This window comes from Telmatherina bonti (assembly GCF_933228915.1).
Source record: "Telmatherina bonti genome assembly, chromosome: 1".
NCBI classification, from domain to species: domain Eukaryota; kingdom Metazoa; phylum Chordata; class Actinopteri; order Atheriniformes; family Telmatherinidae; genus Telmatherina; species Telmatherina bonti.
Window position 1 is genome coordinate 18,558,279 of NC_136619.1, and position 27,500 is coordinate 18,585,778.

Here is a 27,500-nt window from a genome sequence, read left to right on the forward strand (position 1 = left end):
TGACCTGTTTGAGGAGCTCGCCATCTTCAGTTGCAGACAGGCAGGCCTGGACGCAACTCTCCACTGAGCGGTCCACCAGTTTTCCTGCTTCAATTAACTGCTCCTGGCAAACTGGGGAACTAATGGTCGGACTCACCACCTACCCCAACGGCAAGGTAAAAAGCATAATTTAGTAAGAAAAAAACATACATTAGAAGAAGATAAATTCAAACTTTGTCTCTAAGATGTAACATAAAAATTTACCTAATTTTACATTGAAGTTAAAACATAGCTGGAGATTTCTTTATCATTAATTAACAATTCAGATGTTTTAGAAAATATACTCATTTAATAGAGGAAGGAAACAAGATTTGATTGGCATTAAGCAGACTGTTCTCATCTCACTGCAACTGAGAGGTGAGGATCTGGTTACTAAATGCAACAATTCAGCCTGGGAGCCAACAAACCATTTCAACTAATTAGAGACATGAGGGTTGTACAATTAGGGTTGCACTAAATGAGGAGGACTGAGGGCATTTAATAAATTTGCTGGAGTATTTTAACAAATCAACTCTATAAATGCATTTGCCTGTTGCAAGTGACTCACAGACTTTTTTAATACCATTGACATTGATACAGTAATATTTTCTTATAATCTGCTTATGATCATTTATTACATGTTAAACAACAAAGCATTGTCATACAATAGTTTCAAAGATAGTAATCTTATCACAAAAATAAATTTAAAAAAATTTAAAAATGTATATTTATTCAGCAATGCCCAATACTGACCTGTGAGACTCTTTTCAAAAGAAGTCCCATTTGATTTTTTTAATATGTAACAGAATAGCTGTATTGTTATATTGTCAACACTATATAAAACATATACTTGTACCTTTGCACATGCCACCAGCTGAGAAGTGGAAAGGGCGCACTGTGTCGCAGCTGCAATGACCCGGTTCTGCAGGACTGTGTCCTCTGCAACCTGGGCTACATTCTTGGCCTTCAGCACCAACATGGCTGCTGCGTTGGCCACTGCTTTGGCCAGATTCATCAGGACATCCTACAGCAACAGGGCATGAAATCATTATGTACCTCCATGTAATTTTCACCATGCTAGAACTGACAGATGGGACACAGTGAAGCTTTAATGTAGCACTCAAATATGCTGATAAAGTTATATTATTCTCTACAGATAATGTCCGTAGCTGTATGTAAATGCAACGAAGAACCAAAGATCCACAAACGTCTCACAGGGAGAGGACGATTTAGTGGAATCCCATTTAGTTTTCTTCTTATTTTTTTATTCCAGGAATAGCAGTGCTGTTTAACCGTGTGACATTAACACAGCCTTAACTTCATAAATCTAATCAGAGCTGCTGTGCCAACAGCCTAATCTCATTACAAACAACACATTTAGCCTCTGCACATCTGCTCAACTCATCATGAAAGTATTGCTTTAAATTAACAAAACAGTGTTAGAGTGCAAAACAGGACAGGCAAGAGAAAAGTCAAATCTCATGGGTGACATTACTAAATATAAATAGATAACACTTCAGTTTAAACACAAGTAATTCAAACATGAAAATATTCCCGTTACGTTGCCTTAGTTATAAAGTGTGAAGGTTTTTTTTTCTGAACACATTATTAATGATTAATGGAGTCTGAGGTGTTACCTGGAACCTTTCGTCTGTCTCATTTTCTCCAATCTGGCGCAGGAGGTCTCCACTGGCCTGACCGATGCTCCCTGCTGCTGTCAGTACGGTCTGTCTGGGCTGCAGAAACATAAACACACAGAAAAAACAATCGACATCTGATTTTAACTGTATTTAAACACTGGGATGGAGAGGGCAGACTTGAAGTCAAGTGTTGTACAGGACATTAACTTCTGGATGATTCACATTAAAGCAACCACACAGCATTTATGGGCATGGTGACAACATCCCAGCTGGCTACATTTGCACAGGGAAGGATTGGTCTGCAACAGCTGTGCTGCCTTCAAAAAAAGCAAAAAAAAATTTGCCAGTTAGCTTGGAGACTTGGATCTTTATTCACTTCACGCGGGACAATTCAGTTAGCTGTGAAGGAGTATGGTAATGTAATTAGGCTATGTTTAGGACAAGATGGACATAACTTTATTAAGAGAACAAAACTTGTCAGCATTTTTCAGCTCTGTGACTTATGTAGTTCAGGTTTGTAATTTAAAAAAAAAAAAAAAAAAAAAAAAAAAAGATTTAAGGCTCAAAAGTTTACTCGTCGTTTGAATTAAAAAAATTCCTCATTTTTACAGATTTCTCCATTTTCATAGTTTCCCTTTCAAAATTTTTTATCGTTTATAAACAATATTGAATTCCTTCTTCTTTTGTACCCTCATGACATGTTTCAATGTCAACTACACAACTGAATTTTAGCATGATAGCTAAACGCCTTTAAAAATCTCACTGTAACAGATACAATGCTAAGTGCAAAAAGAAGTGCAAGGAGTTTGTAGTGGATGCACTCACCTCTCCAGATGTTGGCTCCACAGCCTTCAGCAGGTCAGACACAGCTCCTGCAAGAGTCCTGGCAGCCTTCATCAGGTCATTACCTCCTCCCACATCATCCTCCATCAGTGCAGCCAACAGCTTCACACCCTTTGACATTTCAGTCAGATTGGAGGAGATGGTGGTGATGGCGCAGCCTACAGCTGTGTAATCCGTGTCGGTTGGATCGCCTGAGAGGAAGCAGGGGGAAGGGATGAAAAAGGTAAGCGAAATCAAAAAGATGTGAGTGGAACAAAGCAACTACAAACTTGAACAAATAATGCTTCCAAGATTCATGAACTAATTCAACCAATAGTCCAAAATATTTTCATTTAAATGCATAAATATATAAATCTATTTAGGGAAAAACCACTGCAGGATACAAGGCAGCTATTAGATTTTATATGACTACTTCAGTGATGGTAATGAACAGCAGGCTGATGGAAAAGTCCTACTTTAACCTTAGTAATTGGCCAAATGATTTTAACTGCAGAATGTGGCAACCCCTAAAACGTACTTGTAAAAGTGTGGGCTTAAGTTTGTGCACTTTCACTGCCTTCATTAAGAGTTTCGAAAAGTACAGTAATTCAATCAATCCCATCTCTAGCCTGCTTGATCTTGAACGTTGCCCTGGTATAAGATTTAAGATACTTTGTCCAGAAAATTGCATCATCCAGTATCTATGTCCTGTTAGCGCACACACCGAGCCGCGTCCCTCAGAAGAATGAAGAAAAGCAATGCTGATTAATGCCATAGTCACTGACCAGCTGTGAGATTCACAACAGAAGCTGTTCCTGCAGTGATGGCGTCCACCTGCGAGTGAATCTCGTGTTTTGACTCATCCATCTTGTTCTGGATCCACACCTTGGATGCCTAAACATAGTCCACAAATACTTATCAGCTAAAAACCTTGCAGCTATTCTCACTGGATGTCTGCAGAAACTGAAAGTGTAGTTTATAAGCTTAGCAGGAGAATATTTGTCTGTTTAAAACGAGGTGTAGTGTGCAGTACCATGTCCTGCCCCAGTGGTGGGAGGTTGTCAACCTCTCCCAGATCTATCTGGGCCTTCTGTACAGCTTGCATACTAGTGTTGATGGTTCCCATCAGAGCCTGCTGAGCTGAACTCTGCACACAAAGAAAAATATGTTTTAACAAATGGAGCCTGGAGGGATTATCTAATTACCCGGCCAACCCCCTGTAGTGACAGGTATTGTAACAAAAAACAATAACACTTTTGTACAAGTGGCATTCACATAATTTATCAAACAAACAGCATTTCGTACCAGTGGCGGCATGTGTCCACGGTGCATCTGACCCATGGTGATCTGCTGCTGAGGGGAAGGCATGGTACCCATGCTAAGCGACTCGGTGCCGATGGAGCCTGAACGAATCACCCCTGGCAGTGCGACAGAGCCGTGCTCCACCCGGCCAACACGGTTAAACTGCTGCTGGAGAATGGTGGACCTAAAAGTGTGCAATCAGCATGTCAGATCAAATATTTTGTACTTTCTGCAACAAAAAAAAAAGAGACCACGTCATTTGTTTGTTTAAGTGCAAATATTTAATGGGCAAATTTACCATCAGGCAGTGAGGATTGTGTGCATGTGTGACACTGAACACAGAGCATACTGGCACTACAAAGTCTTCCCACCTCTGAAAGACAAAGGTTTGTTTTGTTCTGCTGCAGACGAAGCCTTAGAAATTGGCTTGCTATACCTTTGTGGTATTAAAAACTTTTGCTGTTGGCACATGCATAGATTAAAAAAAAAGAAAGAAAAAGATTCAGAACCAAATGTAAAAAAGCTGAAAGCTGAAAAGCTATATCAAAAGAGGCTTGGCTTCAGCTGCAAATGTGCGTCTACCATGGGTAAAATAGGTAAAAATGTATCCAATAAGGAAATGTTCTGATGGAGCATTTGACTGTCTTAAGAAAATCTTTCTGTGGCAAAATCTTTGAAGATTTATGATCAAGTTGCAATCAGAAGTAGCAGAAGAAGGGAAATTAGGACCTAATCTTTGTTAGAATAACATCTGAAAGCCTTGTATGTTGTCACCGCATGTTGAAATGTAATTCATACTGTAAAGTATAAATACAAATTCAGAATCAAAAGGGAATCAACAAAAAGACTAAAAAGAAAATGCAATTAGAATATATTATCAATTTGGCAAGTTCATCACTTAACAAACTGAGCCTTAGCTAAAATATTTAAAACACTTATTTTAGTTGAGCTAATTTACTTACTTTTTTGGAGATACAGATTCTTCAAGCATGGTGGATTCCTCGTCACCTTCTAATCCAAAACGGTCCTTGCTTTGCTTCTGCAGCATGTATCAACAGGCCAAAGAGACAGAGCAGCAAGCTGATTTTAGAGTGACATATAGTAGATTCTGTTTTCAGGTTTAGGATTTACCAGAAGGAGGTAAAATGTTAAATGTGACATTGAACAGGAATCTTTTTAAGGTTTGTCCCCAATGTACCCATCATACGTTTAAGCATGCAAAAATACATTTTGAAATTAAGAGCTCACTTTGAAAAATGATTCATGCATAGAAATACTGCACGGTACAAATTAAGTCTTCATTCCTTTTAATTATACATGGGTCAGTTAGTCACCCTGAACAATAAAGCAGATCCGGTCAATCACGCGCTATCAGATCTGGGAACATATGAGCTGCAAGAGGATATTTAATCTCTAGGATTCATCAATGCTTCTAGAGATAAATGGAACATCTCACCTTTTTGAGGATGATGTCGATATAACCTGCAATGAGCTGAGAGATCTGTTCCCCCTCAGTGGTCTGCACAGAGTAGTAGCTCTCCTGGTACTCCCCAAAGTCCTACACACAAAGTCCCATCAGAAACGTGCATCCAGTGCAGTGACTGCACTGTATACAGGCTGAGGATTTACTGTGAGGATTAATGTGAATCCATGGAGACAGCTAGTCTCAGATGAACGCCACACATTGTGCTGGTTGACATCAAGCTGCTGCAGCACGCAGAGTCAGATTAACCCCACAGTCATCTTGGGGTAGACTTAATACAGGAAATAGAAGTGTTCTCTCTCGGCAAAGGATTGCTACACTTTCAGTGATACACGTTCACACTATATTCTGGATGAAAAAGAACAAGTTGTCCACTTTAGAAACAACACGCAAAATGTTACAACAATCCGTCATACCCCCCCCTTCAAATGATCAACACGTTCTCCAAGGAAATCGATGCCTCTTTCTACACGTAAACAGGAAATTAATCCCACCCAAGTATAAATCAGTATCATAAAACACAGTCTAAACAGAAAGTCACTCTAAAAAATTAGCTTGCAGAAAATATGTTGCATTCATTCAACAGTGGCAGATTAGGTCCTTGTTGTTGCTTGCCTGGGCGCTAACACACGACACATATTGACAGAAAAGACCAAAACAAATCACTAAAATGTACAAGTGGAAGATGACAGAGGCAGGCTGATGTCTGCTGCCTCTACTTAAGTTTGAGCTCATCATTCTTACTTAATATTAGGAGCTGTTGTTCAGAGTAAAGAGGAGGAACAAAAGATAAAAAAATAAGTTCCACAGCAGCGCCAAACCATAAGGGTAATGCCATTTCTGAGATAAATGAGCTGTAAGGCTGTGTTACTTTCTGCTCAAACATTGCAGCTTTTCTTGTTCAGCAAGTTCAGCATATGCAGAATGACGTATGCATGTCTTACCAGGGTGAAGCTCTTGGGGGACGCTGCCCACCTCTTTACAGTCGTAAGTGGCCACTCTTGAACTACATCTTTGGTCTTTTCATCCACTCGCATCACAGACTCTTTAGTGATGCCCAGGAGCCGCGGCACCAACTTGTTCTTACTTTTCATCTTTTCCTGTAGAAACAAATAATATATTAACTCCAGAGCCTGACTGACTAGTACTACACAGCAGAGAGGAAAATGGAGTAAAACTCCAAACATCATATGGTAACAAATGGCAACATGTTTGCAACAAATGTAAGATAGCGATGACCAATAACACTAAAATGCTTCCATCTGATAAAAACTCAACATTAGAAACATGCTGTAGCACAACATAGGAACCGTTGCTGCTAACAAAGGCAGCAAAATGTCCGTCTTAAAATGCCTCTGAGACCACAGAAGCCAACATCCCTCTGGACAAGGTTAAAGCAAGTCTTCCTTTTTGCACAGTAGAGCCTGAAGTGTTATTTGTTAATGTAACTCTACATGGAAGTGCTTGATGAAGGTCGTCCCCAGTAATCCTTTGCCCATCTGGGTATATCAGCTGCTGATAAATGACAGTTCTCAATGCGGTGCTGAAATTTCTCCAGAGGGCTTAAATCCATTGATGATGTTTTGCACTGTAAACTGAGGAACAAGCAAATCTCTTCCAACATTTCTTTAAGGCATGCTGCTTTCGAACAGTTTTCTCCCAGACTTATTGACAAACTAATGATCTTCTGCCCTTCATTACACCATTTTCCCACCAGATCATGATTAAAACCTCATTACCAGCTTTAAACCTCCTCCCTGACATTTTGTGGAATGTGGGTCAAAACTCTGGGCTCTTTCAGCACTTGTTACGGTCCACCTGGGAAGCCTGCATGGGCAAACCTGTTACCTTTGGGATAACACATTATTTAAGTGGGGATAGATTAAATGAATAAAAACAGTTGATCAACAACATTGTAATTACATGATCTTCATGATGCAACTTAAATGTGCTTTTTGTTCCCTTTAGTACAAAGCAAATCCACCACTCATTTGACTTACTTTCATTTCCCTCTGCCCACTGTGAGTATTACTGGAATCAAAGGTATTTAGAGAACAGGAGAGATTAACAATACAAGCTACACAAAATTTAATTCATGGCCCTCACAGCATGAAAGCCTAATTCTTCCGTCGCCCTAATCTGCCAGCGTAGCTATTCATCCACCCATCCAAAGCAAGAAAAAAAGCCATTTTTCCCAGTTAAAAATTAAAATGCTATGTCTTAATCATGTCTTTATCAGCCTGCCAACAACTCCCATCCCCCCTTCATTCAGAAAGCCTTTAATGTCATATTCTAAACACTTACTAAATTCCAGGACTTCTTTTTCTTTCCCTTGCACAGAAAAGAGCAATTGCTCCTTTGGGGAAGAGACGGAGAGAACGTGATGGGCTGTGACGTGAGGGCAAAGAGGTGAGGGGAGCGACAGTCCTTGAGGGCCTATAAACTCTTCGAGGCCTCCAAAGGTCATAGGTTAGGGAATGGAAGCTGCATTTTTTTTCCAGGATCTAAGATGTTTCTGCACTGCTGGATTACCATCAAGAATCATAGACACAACAAAGGTGAGCAGATATGATGGCAAACTGATCAAGGACAACCGGGAATGGTTGGCGGTAAAATCGAGTTTCATGAGGTTTATTTTAAGAAAGCATAAAAGGCAGAGTGGACACTGGAATGTGTGATCCACTGCACAACATTTGTTTTTGTTTTTTAATATGTATTTTATCTTTCACCTTATCCTCTGGTGATGAAAGCTATTGATGAAAAGCCAGGAAGTGGCTGATAGTGACTCAGAAACTGAAGTTGAAATAATTCCTTTGGTTTTTTGGTTGTTTTTTTTTTTTTTTTACAAAGCAATGAAGTCAGAAAAAGTGTGGGGAAAGCACTTTATGCAGACAGGGATACTTCCCGTGACATAACTGCAGGATGTCCTTTTCAAAAGACACACACAGAAAGAGAGCTATTTCTCTCTCATCACAGCAGTTTCAAAGGCTCTGAAAATCAGCAAATTGCTCCCAACAGCTGGAATCTCCCCGCAGCTGGACTTGCTCTGCCGAGTAAATTTACCAAAAGTTGCCTGCATGATGTCTCCCATTATGTCTCATTCACTCCACTTTCTCCCCTCCTCCATCTGAAATCATGTCAGCTGCACAGACAATGGGGTCCAGGAACACTGAGAAGGTGCTGCTGCTTGGATTTGTTTTCTTGTATGTGTGTTTCTGAATATAAGAGACATACAAAGATGCAGATGTGTGTGTAAAAAAAGTAAATCTCCAAATGGTTTGTTTCTTTGATTTGGTCAGACTTTGTGTTTGAGAGCCCCCCCCCCCCCCCCCTTAGAAATGGGATGTCTCAAAAGTTTTTAAAGTTCAAATGACACAAACACTTTCCCCACACGCTGCTACTGCCATAAATCTCTTGATCCGGTTAATACCAAGCCCAGAAGACAGTTTTCACAGTGTGGAGATAAAAGGCTCCAACTACAGTTCAGCTAATTCCAATATAAGGATCCCATTAAAAACTACCAATTTCAAAGGAATGAAAAGAACTTGAGGCAATATTTTGTACTTCTTATGGAGGGTGGGAAATCGCTTTGAATAAAATGGCACTTTATTAAAGTTTTGGTCAAAGCACAAAGATAAACGTTCGACTTTCAGCTTACCTTGACAAGGAAGAAGGAGACTCCATATGTCCGCAGAGACCGTGCCAATTTGACGTATTTTACTTTAGCTTCAATTTCTGTCATTTCTCCACAATATTTGTGTTCCTGTTGATTAGATTTTTTTTGAGCAAATGAAAAGTTAAAAAATAATCAAGAAAATATAAAAATACACATTAACAGGGAGGATAACGTGAACAAACCTGGAAGATTTTCTTCTCGGCTCCTCTCTGTTTTATGTATTCTTTGGGTAGAAATTCCTTCAGACTTGGAAAGACATTAAACTTATATAAGTATGAAATTCAAGCAATAAAAATGAGATCACTGCTACAGCCACAAACATCAAAATAAACTATTCTTTGTTCATAACTTGAATTTTTTTTTTTTTATTATCTATTAGACATTGGCTCGAAATGATGTGTATGTTGACTCGTGTATGTAAAGTGCCCTGTGACAACATTATTGTGAAGTGGCGCTATACAAATAAAGTTGAATTGAATTGAATGCTGATTCTGGTCTAATTTCTCCGACACCTTGTATCTGGCAAAATATCCGTTTATCCCTGAATGAACAGACGCAGATAAATGCTTACTCTAAGAATCCAGGCTTGTGTTTATGTTCTATGTGAGGACCAAACTGGATCTGAGCCTGAATTCCTCCAAACTCACAGGCCTTGTCAAATGACACTGGGTGGGAACCATTTAGGATATCATCTCGAGCCTGTAAAAAAAAAAAAAGAAAGGGAAAAAAAAAAAGGAAAAATTTGACCTCATAACACAAAGCTGAAGCAGTTATACACCATCTATAATAACGTTATTCATATAAATGACTTATATTTGGGTTTTTTTTTTTAATTGACTTGTGTTTTAAATGACTGTTTTTTTTACTTTTAGAATGTGCATATATGAGAGTTGTCTTGTTTGTCCTTTTATAGCTCTTTGAAAATGCCCTGTGAGGACAAAAATGACAAACTGAAATTTATTGTGATGTTCACTGTTGGTTTTAAGGGACACATTTATAAAAAAAAATCTGTTGATTTGCCAGCATATCTGAACTAATCACACAAATGTGCGGTCTGATCCTCATATCGGCAATAATTATGGGCCAAACAGTTAATATGTAAGCATTTGTAACTTTCACATTCTTTTCAAAATGCATGAAGGATAAAATAAATCAGATTTCTGAACCCAGTGGCTTATAGAGTGTCAGAAGCAGACAGCATCCAACAGATGTCTTTTATTTATCCTCCAGTGAGGAGGAAGTTCAAATGAATAATCACTAAATAACTGTACAGTAGTAGTTTATCAGTATTTCTCAATGTTTTTAGTGAAACCATGACATCTCATGGTAACTGGGCAAGCGTATTATTTATTTATTTATTTATTAAAATAGCTCTACAGAAGACTCTTTATGTACTGTACAGGTCTTAAAAAATGGCACAAATGCTGAATCTACTTTTTTTCTTCTATTACTTTCTTCACATTTCCTTTTTATGTCCTTTTTCCTGCATTTTTTTTTTTTCAGTTTAACAGTAAACAATAATAATTCTGCAGTTTGTTGATATTTCTACAGGGTTTTTCCATCACCTTTGGGTTCTCTTCCAATTCTGCCCAGAGACACACATTGTATTGTTGAAATGAGCTTTGCAGACACCCACACTTTGACAAAAGCAACAGTTCTGTATTTCTTTCTGCGCCAAACAAACTGTTAAAGAAGGCAGACTTTCTGCTTTCATGGCACTCTATTTGAAAAAAAGCTTGTCTTCTACACACACATTTCACATTTTATCTGACTGCACATAGCGGTTTTAATGGCTTGGTTTCAGATTCTGTGTCAAAACAAGCCTTTTAAAAAATTAAAGGGGCAAAAAGCATAAATTGAATACTTAAGGAAGTTTTAAAAAAAAAAATCACCATGTAAAGAGCAAGATGTGTGATTTCATCTGAAGAATAACATGTCACACGCCGTCTTTCAGCATTGATCTCCAGCCCTGTTTTTACCAGCAGGTCTAGTTGCATGTTAATGTACATTTATGTGAGTAACTGCCGCCTCTCTCCTCTCGCAGATTTCCCTCCCTATAAAACACTACGTTTTATAGACAATAATCTGAAGACAACCAGGATCCATCAATATCTCTGAAAAAAACAACAGTAAAAGGTTTACGGATAAAGGAAGAGGAAGAACCGGATTAACATTTGTCTTGTGTTAAGAGTCTGTCATTAAAGACTATCTTTGCACGTACGCAACTTTGCTTATGAAGTGAGATTGGCATTGCAGTCACTGTAAAAATAAAAAGAGAGTGATGACTCTTTGATTTTTAAGCGCCCCCCTTCTGGAAATAAAGAAACCAGAAAGAGACACCTGATTTAAGGGAGCCAACACCTTGTATTTCCAAAGTGGAGAAAACTTCCAGAGTTAATGGGCTCCAGTTTGACTTGGAGTTTGCTCTTCTACTACTGTTAGTATCAACATAAACATTAAGAGTTCATTTAATGTGTTCTGTTAAATAGTAATGTTGTTTTGCTCAGAAAAACCACATCTAGTGGGAGAAAACTGTGTTGAGGTGAGAGGCAGACCTGAACATAAAGTAGATTAAGCTGGACCGGGTCTCGGGAGTCCACATTCTGGTCTGAGTAGAAGAACTTGCGTCTAAGCAGGAGAGTCTCATTCTCGTCCACCCCCTGCTCTCGGAACGTCCTGCTGTGGTCCAACCAGTTCACTTAAACACAAAAACAAATTGCATTTAGAAGAAGACAGACAAGTGTTTTCTCTTTATTTGCTGCTTATTATGTGGTGGGATTTTGTTTTTGTTTTAGGATTTATTTTTCAAAGTATTAAACTTTATCATAGTTAATTGTTATATATTTAATTTAAAAAAAAAAAAAAAAAGAGGTCAGAAAAAATGTTTTACTTCTATGTCCTCCTTTTCAGACACTTTGTTTGGTTCTGTCTGTTTATGTTTGTTTTAGGTTGTAAAACAGACATAAAATGTTGAGGAAACTGAAGTTTAGAAATTTCCTTGCAAGTTTAACATGGGAAAGAGCCCAGAAATAAAGAAAAAAAATTGGGTATTTGCTTACAAAATGTGGTATGAACTTCTTGGCTTTCAAATATTACAAAACCCTCTTCCATCTCGCTACACATGGCTGCTTGCCTCACACCACTCCCTTCATCTCCTGCACGAAATCCACCCCTCTGAGTGAACTTATACTACAGATCAGACTATTGATCCGACAAGAAGCAGAAAATTAGAGAATGAAGGAGTCATTCGGACAGAACCACAGATTCCTATCTGAAGCAAAATAGATGAAAAATAGGAAGCAAAAAGGAATATGACCTGAGGTCAAGTACTCAAGATATATTACACTCAAATTCCAGTGAAACATGGCAGATGTCACATACACCTGTGAAAAATAGGCCATTAAAGTACAAGTCTGTACTGAAATGAAATATTCTTATATATAGACATTTGTTCAGTTCTTAAGATCATACTATTGTTAAGTACAAAAAAGAAAATCTCTCAATACGTTTTTGTCATTCTTTAAACTTACAATCATCATCTGTGTGAAGTTTGGCCTTCAGTTTCTCCATCTTCCTCTCGTCACGCAGAAGTGTTCTGTCTTTCTTCAGAGTGCCCATTCCATCCTCCTTCTTTTCCTCCACTGTTTCCTGGATCAGAGAGTACTCCTCATAATTTGTGATGCCTGAGACCAGAAGAGGAAAACAACAAGAGTTACACACGAGAAATTAGAGTCAATGGATGTTGCTTTGATTCAACGTAATGATACGAGTCAATTATTTAGATTTTTTTTTTTTGCATCTTTCTGTTTCAGTGTCTCCTAAATTTTGATTCTATCAGTGATGCAAAAAGAAAAGCAATAAATAGAAAAAATCTGATATTGGAAGATCAGATTTAAATAATGTTACACTTTATGATGTTCAATTTTAATATGTTTTTAGCTAAAGACAAGGACAGAATACAAACAGAGATTTCACGTACCTATTCTACTACATATGGTCACAAGAAGCTCGCCCACGGTTTTGGAGTCATCCACCATGATGGTTTTAATGGCCCCATCCAACATTTTGATTTTCTGTGGTCTTTGCTTCTTCTTGTACTCCAGGATATCCTGTTTAATCACAGAGTTGGAGAGCATACAACATGGGAAAAATCATGTAGGAAATGAATGTAGGAATTGATAAAAGAAGGACTGGAAGTAAGTGCTGAAAAAATGATCGAATTCATCCAGTTTGCTTTGAAAGAAAAGAGGACACAGGCCAGAAAACCTTATTTTACGGCTGCCTATCACAGCCTGCTGCTCCCCTTCCAATCACAACAATGAAGTGAGATTTGGTTCAGAATAATTGGTCACAGTCATGCCTTCTACCTAGGTTGCCTTTGGTGAATTTGAAGAAAGGGCGAGCATTTAGAGCAGCACAACCTCAACCACAATGTACTGAGAGGCAGTGCTGCTCTGCTGCACCGACATCCAGACTCAGTCAGGTCTTTGGCAGCAGAGATCAGAGACTTTTAAACAAGCTGGCAAGCCTTTCACAGCTGGCTGGAGTGCTGTTTCTAAATCTCACTTTTGAAAGCTGCTTTAGACGTTATAAATGTTCTTGACATCCACTTTTATTTTTGTTGTCTTTGTGTTTGAAAAGATGGTTTTAATTATCCTGAATTGTGTTCATGAAGTTTTTTTTTAGTTTTTTTTTAATTGAAATAAATTGTTTTAATATGCTACAGTAACATGCGTTTTGCTAATCTGTTTGATCATTAAACACTGTAGATCTCACCGGTCAGTAGGTTGTAATTAAAACATCTGAACCATTTTCAAACATTAACACAACGTAATGTGTCATATGAGGGTTGTAGTAGATTGTGTCTACATGCTTACTAAACTCCTATTTGTTCATGTTTTTGAGATCAATGTTATTCACACATTAATCTCTAGGATTTCAGAGACCCTTACCTCCCGAGGTAACTGTTTTTGTATAGGTTGCTCCCATAGGCCTTTCCCACTCAGCAGTCAGGCAAAAATATTCACTTCATAGCAACAGTTATTGACAGTTTTACTGGATTTGATTGCTGTATTTACCCCATTGCGTAGCATGTAATAATCCAGTGTCCTTCCAGACTCCAACCAGATGCCCTTTCTGGGGTCTTCATCAGATAAAAACAGACCATAGTCTGAAGCTGGAGCAGTGAAGACAAATCAGCATTTTAGACATGTAACAAGATGGAAATGATTCCTTATGGCAGCAACAGACTGCAGGACAGCAGCTCTGCACTGAACCTGATTATGGCACAGACAAGAAAAACTGAACAGACACAGCAGTTACTCATTTCATCCCTTCAGGCTCATCATATTTGCAGATAGTAATCAATGCAGCACCTTAGACAAAGCTCTAGAAAGAAGGGGGGGACATTTTTATTACAGCCTTCCAAACACTACTCTTGATGCACATTTGCAAACATGCCACTGCAAAAAGAGAACAATAACTTTGGTGCAGTCATGTGAAACAGATCAATCTGACCTGCTATTTGATAAAAATGGAAAGCTATGATTGATTAGAGAATGTCATGAGGACATGGACATCATGGAAAAAATTTGTGACTGTATAACTGACTAATTGTAAACGCTGTGCTCGTATTAAAAGATAACCATGACGTTATCTACTCTGAGCAGTGTTCCAACAGATAATATTCAGAGGTCAAATGGCATAAAGAAATCTACATTGGCATAAACACTCCAACATGTGGTATGTATCATATTTGACTTGCCTTTTCAGTCTGATGCATCTATTCATGTGTAAAACTATAAAACTGACACAACAGCCAACTAAATGAGACTCAGCACGATCAGCTCTTTGCATTACAATTTCCACTTTTTTACAAGGCAATGGCAGGCTGCTCAGAAACAGTTGGGTGTCCACCTTCACAGCTAATGCACCATCCCACTGTCCTTTTCCAAGTCACTGTTACTATAAGCCAGTGAACACAGACAGGATTTGTAGAGCTCAAGACGCAGCAGAGATTTCATAAGTCCATACTATACCATGTTGTCTTGGCACTTAAAGACAAACTTTTTTTTATTTCCCTACATTTCAACTGGTATTTTTCCTCTGGGCACATATCGGGTGTTGCCACATATCTCTGCCATAATATATGAGCTTTGCTCTACTGCTCACCCTGTCCAGTTTGGGCCTCTGGGACCCTCTCTCTGATGATCCTGCAGGCATCGTAGACGGCTGTGGAGGGTTCAAACTGCATCGTTTTCACAACGTTGCACTGGCGCACGCAGATTTTAAGCGACAACACCACCATCTTGGTAGCTGGTGTGGGCCGGGGCTTCAGCTACACCTGTGGAAGACAAGCAGAAAACAGGACAAGTAGGTATTATCACCCAGTCCAGGTCCAGGAGGTCTAAAACTTGAGGATACAGTCAAAATTCACTGAGGCAGATACTGAGGGAATAGAAAAGGACATTGTTTAAATGGGACTGCAATTTTAATCTTTTTTAATGTACTAAATAGTTTCATGAAGCCAATGTTGCATCTCTACTGTGCTTGATAAAAGGTCTGGCTTATATCCACAACAGACAAAGCAGTGCTTTTCATTTCCATTCATGTGGGCTTTCCTCCAGGTCAGCATGCTGCAATGATACACACAGACTACCCATGTAGCATCTAAAACAATTACATTCTCTAAGTATGAAGAAACAGTTCATTTGTGCACAGTCATGCCATTATTATGCCACATGTCACAGTAAAGCTGGCAATAAATTTACCTTTCTTTTTTTTAAATAGTTTATCTGGTCCCTGCTAGGGACAAAGACTCTAGAAATATTCTGTGCAACATCAGTAAAGTACCAACTAGAAGCAGAAGGATCCCTTTCTATACAATCTTCTTTGTATCCACGTAGCGAAAACAAAGTTAAAAATAAAATGCAAAAAACAAAACAAAGGTGAAAGATTAAACAAACTTACGTCATTGACCGTTAGGGCAGAAGAGTCATTTTAACCTTCACATATCAGATAAAGTCAACACAGGTCTAAAACTGATAAGAATAAACAGAATGTGCTGAATTTTCTTAGTATACAAAGAGATCAAACACTTGACTTTCCATTTCCTACCTTTCCAGGAATATATAAATGTGTATGCATCTCTTTAGTTTATGCAAACAAGATATCACTATAATTCTGCATACAGACTGAAACTTGTCATAAGATAAAGACAGAAAAAAAAAAAGATGTCTTTTATTAACACGAAGAGAAAGAGCCTTGTAGTTTTCTGCGGTTCCATACTGAATGGAGGAAGAGTAAAGAAAAGTGCTGCAACGTCCCTAACAGAACACATCCTGTCTGGGACCAATGGGAACACAGAGCAGCTCTGTGACAGGGAGGTCAGAGGTCAGATAGGGTCACTGCTGACGTTCACAAAGAGCCTCTCCTCTGCTCAACTGGCTAATGGCCCTGACTCAGACGCTCAGAATCTGGTTCCTATGTGAGATTTGTTCACATGCAGGGGTGAAGGTGTTTCTCTGGCACGCCACGTTGACACTTTACCGCTGTATCCCAAAGCTGACAGCAATACTACAATAAGGCATTATACAAAAAGGTCCTGGCAGGCACAAAGAAGGCCTTCAAAATCTGCAGCAAAGCCTGCAAAAGATCAAAATTTCTTCCGAGATTTTAACAAAGATTACTTTTTAAAATGTTTTTTTTTTTCTCACTGTAAAACTGCAACTTTAGAGTTTAGGAACAAAAAAGATGTATGCAAAAACTTGAGCTTGCCCAGAGATTTGAGCTCAGATGACTTTTAGCAAAGTCTCTATCTTAACTATCTTACTCTTGTCATGCCTTTTTTCACCATTTTGGAAAATATATGCAAATGCAATATCAAAGTTTTACATACACACGGGTTTGTTTAAGCAACCTTAAATTAAAATTTCCCTCTGAGACATCATAATTGCTTTTGGACCTTTTTTTTTAAAAATCTATGACAACATATGTTAAGGGCAGCAAGCCAAAGTAGTAGAAATGAGAAAATATTTAAATTTTGGATCTTAAAGCATATGACAAATTGCTAGAATAGATATTTTGTAGTGTTATCTCTGTTTATAAAGGTAATTTACAGACTCAGATTTCTGTGTCTGTAAATGTTTCTTTAAATTTCCATTTGACAAAACCTGAACTAAACCTAAACACTGACAACTATCTTACAATCAAATTGTGAAAGTGTGATGGTACATAAAAAAAAAAAAAAAAAAAAAAAAAAAAAAAAAAAAAAAGCTAACAAACATACCACTGACTTTTTCTGCGCAGCATAGATTAGCCAGCAATAAGACATTTTCTTAGCTTTAAAAAGTCAATGGTGTCTGAATATTTAAATTTGATGTATTTAAGTATACATATAAATGTGTTTTTGTTTCTTTTCCCTTTTCCTTTATCTGTTGGGATTAGATTCCCTACTGAAGTCTCAGTTTTGCGGTTTCTTTTGTATTTGCTATCCGCTGCAAACAAACCATCCACAAAGAAATAAATCACAGATAATAATTAATGTCTCCATTAATGCCACCTCAGTCACTACAAGGCTAAACAATGGTCCTGAACAACAGACACCGCAGGAAAATGTACAGAGATAAGAAAAAGCATGAAAGAACAGGACAATAAAATCATACCAGTGGAACCGCCAGTATGGTATTGGTCTCCAAAGGGTCTGGGACATTTACCTTGAGGCTTTGTCAAGGTATCAAATGACAAATTGAGACTTTTGTAAATAGCTACAGAGCATATGGAACTAGTTTAAACAAAGCTGCTCAGGTTCAAGCCCTCTCTCAGTACAGTATGGCTGATAAAACGTGCTGATGGTGTGTAGGAGCAACGCAGATAATTTGGAGTCCTGAGTAAAACTGCAAGCGAGCAAATTAAAGGATATTCTTTAAGAAAAATGTTCTCAGTTGATTCATATATCCTTCCTTAAAACCATTTGTACCCTGTGTAAAATGTGAATCTGTCTCATAAGTCAATTTACTGCACAACCAACAAATCTGCAATAGACTAGTTTATTTCATAAGCAAACCTCACTGAATCTTCAACTTTCAATTCTTTTCACATACAACTCACACACTGCTACTACCATTGTGCAGTAGCTTGATAGTAAATATGAAGCTCTAATAAAGCCCCTAAACAAGAAAGAAAAAACACCCCACATCTGTCCGACGAGCACTAAGACAGAATCTCCATCAAAGCCAGATTACTACCAGAGCATCCTATCCTGCAATTCTTATTCCCTATGATAACAAGGGATTTTCTGAGACCAAATGTGATTGTTAACCCCCTCAAACACTTAAACTGAAACCAACTCATTAGACTCCTAAAAAATCCAGTGTGTGCATGGCTCATGTGAGAATACAGCGTGGAATCCCCCTCAGTAACCCTTCGATTTCATGCGCCTTGTTCAGAAAAAGGCACGTCTGATATCAGTTTGGGTTTTTTGTTTTGTTTTAGGAGTAGAGGCTGTAAAAGAAACTTGTTTATGTTTTTTTTTTTTTCTTACTGATTTCAGCAGGCAGGCATCCAAACACTTAATGGCACTAAAATATAATATGACCTTTCTGAATGTATACCATCAGAAATCACAGCAGTGAGTTAAACACTCCTCTGTTTGTGAATGAGAATACATGCATTTAATTTCATGGATACCAATCACGTAGTTGTCAAGATTTTCTACTAAAAGCAGCAAATATGAACCTCATGGTAGCCTTCAAGGTAAACTCAGGGGATCACCAAAGTCATTAAGTTCTGTCATGTGGAAACCATGAATTTAATGCAATCTATTCAATCATACAGTCTTTCAAATGCTTCAAGCTGGATCAACTGGGAGACAGAGTGACTACAAAAACAGCCAAACAGCCTATTGAGGTCAATTAAGCCTAATAAGTTGATAAAATTACAGGCAAAAGAGGGCAAGTTTTAGAAGGAAATTTTACAACTGTACGCCGCCTGTAACAAATAAAGCAACACACACCTTGTAACTTGAGCTCCACTTGACAGGATGAGGGACAGTTGCATTTCCAGTGATTGCTACGGCAGTCTGCTGGATCACTCATCACCTCTGTCCCATGCTCTTGAATCCTTGTAAGCAGTCCCATCTTTTGGCCTGCGTGTGTCATTTACCTGCTTGCGTTCTGTGACTGTGCAATTCGTCCACCTGCCGCACCAGGAGGCTTTCAGTCTGCAGCTTTCTTGCAAACCAAAAGCCGTTCAGATCTATCACCACATCAGGGGGATTTTGCCAAAAGTCTAAAATCTAGCATGTGAAAAACCACAAAAACAGAAAAAGAAGCAACTGGCCTTAAACCAGTGCCAATAAATCTGAAACTGATGGAAGAAATAATATGCGCACACACGCACACAGACAGGAAACATAAATTCGTAATCAGTGATGCATTGAGCACTCCCACACTGTAATACACAAGCACACAGCTTCCATCCCCCTCCTGGTTTTAAACCCAACAGTTACACCTACACTCCTTTGATCTACAACAGACTCTCTCGAAATATTCAACTGTACCACTCTGCTGCAAGCAACATTTTCCATGTGATCCACAACAATGGCAGAAAGACTTCCTCTGGTAATTCAACACATTGGACAGGCCAATGCTTCATGGCAAAACAATGTACGTGGATATCAGCTATTACATGAATCAAGTCCAATATGCAAATTACAAGAAAAGTGAGCTTTCTCCAAGCTGGTGACATACAACTGAAAGCTTATTGTTGGGGAAAAAAAATGAAAGCAGTCCGCAAGGTAAAGAAATGCTGCCTTGTTGGCAGCAGATCAGTAGCTGGGGGTTTGGAATCCATAAAAGCCCCAGTCTGGGGAATCTTCAGTGCACCTGTGAATTAGCTTCTACAGCATGCCAAGGGAGGATAAGGAAATTAAGTCTGAATGTGCCAGATTCTGCCTACATTGTCGAGGCAGCTGCACGTCGATACTTGTAATCGTAGCTACAATTAATCAGGAGATAAGATGTAAGATTACACATGATTTGATAAGCTTGGGTCTTTGCTGCCTCTTAAAAAAGTTAAACTATTATTACTTTTTCACCACAAGCTTTACAAGCAAAGCAGTGATGGGCCCAAAATGTAATTACCACCACAAGACATCCCCAGATTTCTCAGTAAGCGTGAACCAAACTGTTGAAGCCTCTCTGAAGCGTGTATGTGTGAATCCTGCACAATACTGAATGTTCTTAGATTGTCCTGCCTGGCGCGAGGAAAATTCTCTGTAGTGGACATTCATAAATTACAATGAATTTGTTGACCTCAAGCAGAAAGCTCACTGATTATGACTGGACTGGACTGAACAGACTATTCTACAAAATTTTTGGAGTGTTTTGAGTCTCAAATGTTGTGGAGTTTGACTAAGTCAGTGACACACATTCACTTACTGACCTAGACATCACACCAACAGAGAAAGAAGCCGTTCACTGAGAACGCAGAGAGGCAAGAAGAAAGCAGGTTACATTTTGTGAGTGCAACACATTCATTCAGAGAAAACTTCCCACGAGTCAGACAAAGAAATCATGAGATAAAAAGGAAAACGAGGCCGAGCACAGGAACATGTGGCTATTGTTCAATAGATCAATGAGGCAAAGCAGTGCCTGCTGGGAATGCCCTGGCCCTATTACAGTAACATGACCTTTAATCCAATAATAGGAGAGCCTCAAATCAAAAAAAGCCAAACCCAGTGGAGTTCTGGACGGAGTAGTATGTTGATGGGCTGGTTTTGGTGAAATGGCCAAGCTGGGTCAAAACTGACAAAGCCATATCTAAAACACTGTTTTGCATAGTTCAAAGCTGCCCTGTGGGTCACAAGTAACAAAGTAACAGATTACAGTAACTATTACTTTTTTGGGTAAAGTAACACATTAAACTAATCATATCACTAATAAGATTACTTTACTACACCCAAGTACGATAGCTGGTTTTGAATGAGCAACAAGATTTTAATAGTGATGTTAAAAGGTTCCAAGCTAAAACCTTGCACAATCCAAACTTCTCATATCAAAGCGACCTTAGTTAACAATAAAAAATGTTGCAGGAGAACAAGGGCTCCGGGAAACTGTAGCATTTTAAAAAAAAAAAAACATTTTCAAATGCTGTTCTACATGTTAAAACCAGACATGGAGGTGAAAGGGTAATTAAAACATGGCAGCTTCTAAAATGTGAAAAACAAAAAGCAAAAATAAAAACCTGAGGCTCTGCTGGAGGACAAACAAGCTGCAGGACGTGCACAGCGTGTTTCATGATTGTGCTTATCAGCACAGCTACTGAATAATAAAAAGCCTGAGAAAAGCACAACTTTATCAGGCTTCATTATCATCCAAAGTGGTGTTAAATGCCAATTTGATAATTAGTGAGGCAAAAACTGCAGGACACAGGCATGGTCAGCAGTCTTAATGATGTTTAAGGAATGTGGAAGAAATGTTGGTTATTTTCCAAAGAGTACAAAACTATCAAAATGTCAAAGTCTTTGCAAATATCTAAATGATTTTAATGTTGAGTCTTAAAAATATCAAAACAATTGTGAAGTGCCACAGTAGGATAAATGCTTTAATAAGAGTTATCCAGGGTTTGATCGTAACAAGTTTTGGTAAGATGTCTTCAAATTTATTCTTACTTGCAACTTCACTTTCTGCAATGAGACATGAGACTGGTGCACCTGAGATAATACATCTCATACTTCAAAAATGGAAGTCCAGCACCATTTTCTTCCATTTAGATCATGGTGTTTATTATAATACAGCATTACTAAGGAATTGGACTAAAGATAACTGCTCAAAAAAGTGCTTTAATGAATAAGTCAAAGATTTTCAGAAGAGTTGGAGGGGGTCGGTTGTTCTACAGCTTCCAGTAAAAAAAAAACAAAAAAAATCACAGTCAGCTTAGTTTAATTAATTTCATATGCTTTCGTACTTGTGTTGATTTTACTGCAATGGCTAAAAGGAAATAGATACTCTCCTCTGAATGCTTTCAATTCAGAATATTGCTTATTTTAAGCACCATCTCCAGAGATGACAGATTTCTGGCCTGTTCCATTGGTCCTAATGTCTATTGGCCTTTCAAGTATATGAATAAATTCACTTTTCTCAACTGTCCATATATCCACCCACATACACACAGGGTTGGAAGTCCTGACTATTACTTCATGATGAATCATCATCAATCCGTTCACCATTTATATGAACATCTGGAATGAGCAATACCTTTCCTCTGGATAACCTTAGCTGAAAGTAAGTCTGTTTTTGTCAGTTGCTTTAGCTGTCATGATATTCACATAAATGTCGCATAAACAAGACATTCAATACTCTCTCTCAGTACTCATAGAGAAGATACCAAACTGATCTAAAGCACACAGCTTTAGTCACACAAGATCAACTTGGCGCAATTCAGAATGAGGTCATCACTATCCAGAAGGCTTGATGTGGTGGCAACGTACGGGGGGGTCAATGGAAAATACAGCATGAGGAACTTACTACTGCTCTGCTCTTGTGCTTTTGAGTCAAAATGGGTGGCTCCATGTTAACAAGGTTCTAGTATGCAAGTTTTTTTTTTACTATATTAAGCTGGAGTGATAGGATGATGGAAGTTTTTATGTCTACTACAATGAGCCAAAGGAATCACTTGATGTGCAAGTTCCCCATTTTACATGTTCTTTGTTGTGCAGCTCTACTAAAGTCAAGTATGCCAAAGGAACACCATACATAGAATAAAATTATATAAATAAACCTGCCATGAGAATCAATGCAAACAGATTTTAGATTAATCAAATTTAACAAACAAACTCCTCACGTGAAAAGGAATCAACATGTGACCAATATTGCTTACTTGTATAATCATCCACCTGGCTGGTGTTAGATTCAGGTAACCTCCTACCTAATGAGTGATAGAACCTACACGCCTTTTGTCTACTTGTGTGTTTTTGCATGCGCAAATTTGCATGTGCATTATTGTTATACGTGTGTGTGTGTGTGTGTGTGCGCGCATGTGTGTAAGTGAGAGAAAGCTGGGCAAATAGGAGAGGCAGGCAGGTGACGCAGCTCTGTTGGTAGCAGCTCCAATGCAGGTGTCAAGTTTCATGCTGAGAGGAAAACAGTCTCACGAATCCATTACAAGGCTTGTTGGTAACGGCTCATTCAACATAATACATAGAGTCCCACAGTGAACGGTGGAATTTATTGTCATTTTCTAGTTTGTCATGTCTTTCAAATTGGTGGGATGGAAGTCCAGTATGCATTAATGGAAGTCTGGAAACTGGATATTGATCACTTCAGCCTTTTAACTAGAAGAAAACAATCAATCTGAATCTGTTTAAAATACAGGAATACATGCCACAATCATTACCCATTCTTTGGCATAATTTGTCAAACAAATATGATGTTCGAAAGGAATCTTTAATGGCTATGCAGGACATCTATAAACCACTACTCAGTTGAACTTGTACTACAATGCTCATTTATACTCCTACATCACACTTCCCCCTTAAAAGCTGGAGCTTCTGCTATTTTCCATTTGAAATATGGATTCAGCCTATAACTACTATTGCTACTCAAGGATGTGTTCAAATACCGGTTGCCATGGTTACAGAGGCCGGTTGTGGCCTGAGTAATATCTGTTCTGTTTTACAAAAGCTGGGCATGAGAACTTAAGTTTCACAATAATCTGCGGCTTTATACATTTGTGGACGACACCATGAAAAAGACTCCTGTTCACAGAAAAAGCCTGGAGAGAAGTCTATGCATTGTCAAGGTCCAGGACAGATACTATTAAATACTTATTTTTTCTGGATGAGAAGTTTTTGAAATGGGAAGAACTCCATTTTTCTCTACCAACCGATGGTTGGCTGTGAAATACTCTCAGTGCAGACAGATATTGCAAATCGGCAACTCCTCACAACTTACTGAAGCCATTCAACAGTCCAAATGTTAATACAAGAATAAGTCTGACATGGTAAAGGGGTCTACATACTTTTTATACAGAAAAGGTTTATCATTGAAACTGAGAATAAATCAGAATACAAAAAACTCTGGCTTCAGCACTGCAACCAAGAGGCCACAAGAAAAGCACTCAGCGAGCAAGCAGTTCATTTCCAAACATATTGTGAAGAATCCTTTTAAAAATTCCTGGGTCCACAAATCTTTCCAGATCACTCCCAAAATTTAACTGAATCCAAGTTAGACCAAAACCCAGTCTCATAAAAGAAAAAGACAGTAAAGTTGCTGACAGACCGACAGATAAATGCAGGAAAAACAAGGAAGGTAATAAGAAGCTGCAGACATACACACATATAGAATCTATCGAGGAACACAAGCTTCCCAAATGCAAACCTGCAATGGGTTACAAAAGCTCAGTCATCCACATCGAACCTTTTCATGCTACAGCAGCAAGGCTACTTCACATAAAAACCAAGAGTACAGAGTGTGAGTTGACATGGCTTTCATAAGATACCTGAATGGCTTTCAAACTTGTTGTAGCTACTGTGGTCTGCCTAAAATACAAGTGCTACATCACACAAAAACAATGCTCTGAAAAACAGTGTAATGTGATTCAAGTGAAAAGAATGTATACAATATGAATTCAACAACTTTTACCAAACCAAATTCATGTCAAGCCCATTTCAGGTCTAGTGCTGCAAGATAACATCTGCAATTTGCAACAGCAGAAGTGAATAATAGACTAGGAAAAAATCATAGCCACAAAGGTTGTCCTGTTGCCTGATGCGCTGTTTAGACAAAGACCATGTATTGAATGATGCAAAAAGTATGTCATTCATCTGAAAGCTCTCCATCTCACTCGGACATAATCTAAAACAGAACTGAAAGGATAGTATGACTCCCTCTCATACCACCAGGCTTTCTGAACACTTGTCAGAAGGCTGAGTAACATCCATCAGTGGTCGAAACAGAAACAGACCACCCACCTTCAACGCAAGTGGCCAGTGCTGCTTTCCACTCTCATGGGGCCTTAACAGACCAGCTGAATAGAACAGATATGTCTGCCCATTGCTCTCTGGTAAAATCTAGAGAGGAGTAAAATTGGCAGTGTATATTCCATATCAGGATTTATTCAGTAAAAATCATGATTAATCTTTGCCTCTGTTGACAAATAGAGAAAATCTGTACAATAAATTGAATGCTATTTCTTAACACCTTTGAAAAATTTTGAATTCTTATAAGAGTGCTGGAAATAGCCAGTCAGACATGTAAATTATTTAAAAAGTTAAATGAAATGAAGACAGGTCAATAATTTATCCTATTCATACAAAGGTTGTGCCTTTACAAGTCTCAGCATTAATGGGATTTAAAAAAAAAAAAAAAGAGAGACTTTAATACAAAAATGTATAGCCTTCAGCTAACAAGCGTTCAACATTGTCTAAGCTCCACATGACGATACTTAAACATTTCTATCATTTCCAGTGAGATGATTTAGTTTATTTGTTGTGGGAGGACTGTCATCATATCAGGCTATTCAACTTTATTAAAAGTTTAAATTATTACGGGGAAAGGTCCGTCTTATATGTTATTCTTCTTTGCATCAATAGTCCTTAGATGGACACAGTCAGCTGACTGCATAACATTTTGCTTTTTTTTTATTTATTTTTTTTTTAGTTTTTATTACACATATTTAACAGGAGTGGAAAATCAAAGAAAAAAATCTAACATCTGGATTTTTTGCTTCACAGTTTTAAAATGGAATTTTTTTGTTAAAAAAAATCTTTTTTTTTTTTCAAATTAAAAAAAAAAAATCCATTATAAAATGTTATCATTTTTATTGTTTTTATTGATCCTTTTACTTGTCTTCTCAGTATTATAGCAGCAGAATGATGGTCTGGCCAATATGTTGTTTTTTCCTCACTGGAATCATGAAAAATAATGAGCAAAACATTTTTGTACATTTTTTTGTTTGATTTTAGTCAACAAAATTCAGCAATATCAAAGATATTTAAATCGAATTGGCACCCAAAAAAAAATCAGAATCAAATCGGGAAGAAAGCATATCGTCACACGTTAAGTTCTAGCTGAACCAACAGCCATTTAATTTGGTGTATGTTCCAGTTTCATGACCATCATGTGCCTGCAGATGCTAAATCTTTCAGAGTGGAGGAGTTTTTCTTATCTTGATGCTTTTTCTTCTTTGAAATACAACACCCTACCTCAAGAAAAAAGTGTAGTGTCTAAAAGTTTCCAACATTTAACAAAATCTTTAAACCTAGCAGACATTTTTCTTGGTGGATGAAAAGTGGATGAAAGTGATTTTCACAGTTTTTAGATATTTACTCACTCAAGGTTTTCTTGCTTGCATATATATCCACCTATATATGATCAGATACTTACCTTGAGACTTTTATTTACTACACCCATAAAGAGAAGCATTTAAAAAGAAAAAAGGACCCACAGTGAATGAAGATAGACATAGATATGCAAGTCTTCTGTGACCCAGGCTTAGTGCTATTTGGCACTGACCACACTGAGGTTGCATACTGTACACTTTTCAAGTGATTCACTGAAGCGGTGCTCGTCATCTGGAGGTAGATTCAGTCATCCCTACTGGGACATATGACCATATTTTACCAGTAAATATCTGGCACTGGAAAGACTGGAGTGAGTGCATGGAAGTCTTAAAGGATGTGGTGAGGAGACAGTTATGTCCCACGGTCAGTGAAAGCCACTGAGACCAGTTCCAGATCAACTCTCACATTACAACTACAAGCTGCATCAAAAACCCCTCAAGACCTTTGTGTAATTATTTTGCATAACATGCTCCTGTCTTCTAGCTCTAAGACAACTTCTTTAGACATTAAAATAATATACAATCTAACATTAAAAAAAAAAAAAAATCAGGCAGGTTTGTATGCAGTGTTGCGTGTGTCATATCCATCTAGTCCTGGAACGTTACTGGAATGCGTATCATATACGGCGCTGCTGCCAAATGATGCCACTCTGACTCAGTAATTCCACAACATCTGGTCATAGCCTGATGTGTCTGCTGCCTGTTAAGTCACTACAGTGAGCAGTCTGTGCCAACACCTGCAACATGCTTGATTCACTGACAGAGGCTGATTGTAGGACACAAGAATGTCAGTAAATACTGCAAAGATTTAACATGACAAGGTTATTTTAAAACTAGAGTGTGTGGTTTTTAAAACAGTGACACAGAACCTTAAGAAATATTTGTGATATACTTTACACAACCCTATTTTAAATAACTAGTGGTTCTAGTGAGGTCATAGACTGCTCTGGATTACTACAGAGTAAATCTTGGCCCACAGAGGAGCACACCAGCCATGAGATCAATCAGGCTGGAATCAGAGATCTTTGGCATTGAAATCGCAGTTAGGGAAAAGCACAACCATGCTAAGTTACATGTAGATTTATACATCAATGAAAAATGCAGCTATACTTGAAATAGGCCATATGGAAAGGTTTGGGATGTTGTTGCCTGGTCCTTCTTGTGAACAATATACCAGCAATGACGACTACAAATAAGAGTTATGGCAACTTTCTTTGCT

General features: G+C 38.2%; 1 protein-coding gene across 1 annotated transcript in view; it reads right to left on the reverse strand.

Moving 5' to 3' along the window:
* LOC306759989 (talin-2) overlaps positions 1 to 27,500 on the reverse strand; it is an 89,188-nt gene that overhangs the window by 29,376 nt on the left and 32,312 nt on the right. The window contains exons 3-20 of the mRNA XM_079245735.1: positions 15,113 to 15,284; positions 14,020 to 14,117; positions 12,921 to 13,050; positions 12,472 to 12,624; positions 11,497 to 11,639; positions 9,513 to 9,640; positions 9,124 to 9,187; positions 8,924 to 9,028; positions 6,210 to 6,365; positions 5,239 to 5,340; positions 4,745 to 4,821; positions 3,786 to 3,966; positions 3,514 to 3,627; positions 3,266 to 3,374; positions 2,484 to 2,692; positions 1,656 to 1,754; positions 875 to 1,042; positions 5 to 139 (exon numbers count right to left, since the gene is read on the reverse strand). Coding sequence (XP_079101861.1) covers positions 5 to 139; positions 875 to 1,042; positions 1,656 to 1,754; positions 2,484 to 2,692; positions 3,266 to 3,374; positions 3,514 to 3,627; positions 3,786 to 3,966; positions 4,745 to 4,821; positions 5,239 to 5,340; positions 6,210 to 6,365; positions 8,924 to 9,028; positions 9,124 to 9,187; positions 9,513 to 9,640; positions 11,497 to 11,639; positions 12,472 to 12,624; positions 12,921 to 13,050; positions 14,020 to 14,117; positions 15,113 to 15,248 — 2,307 coding nt within the window. The 5' untranslated portion in view covers positions 15,249 to 15,284. The remainder of the gene's footprint in view (positions 1 to 4; positions 140 to 874; positions 1,043 to 1,655; positions 1,755 to 2,483; positions 2,693 to 3,265; positions 3,375 to 3,513; positions 3,628 to 3,785; positions 3,967 to 4,744; positions 4,822 to 5,238; positions 5,341 to 6,209; positions 6,366 to 8,923; positions 9,029 to 9,123; positions 9,188 to 9,512; positions 9,641 to 11,496; positions 11,640 to 12,471; positions 12,625 to 12,920; positions 13,051 to 14,019; positions 14,118 to 15,112; positions 15,285 to 27,500) is intronic.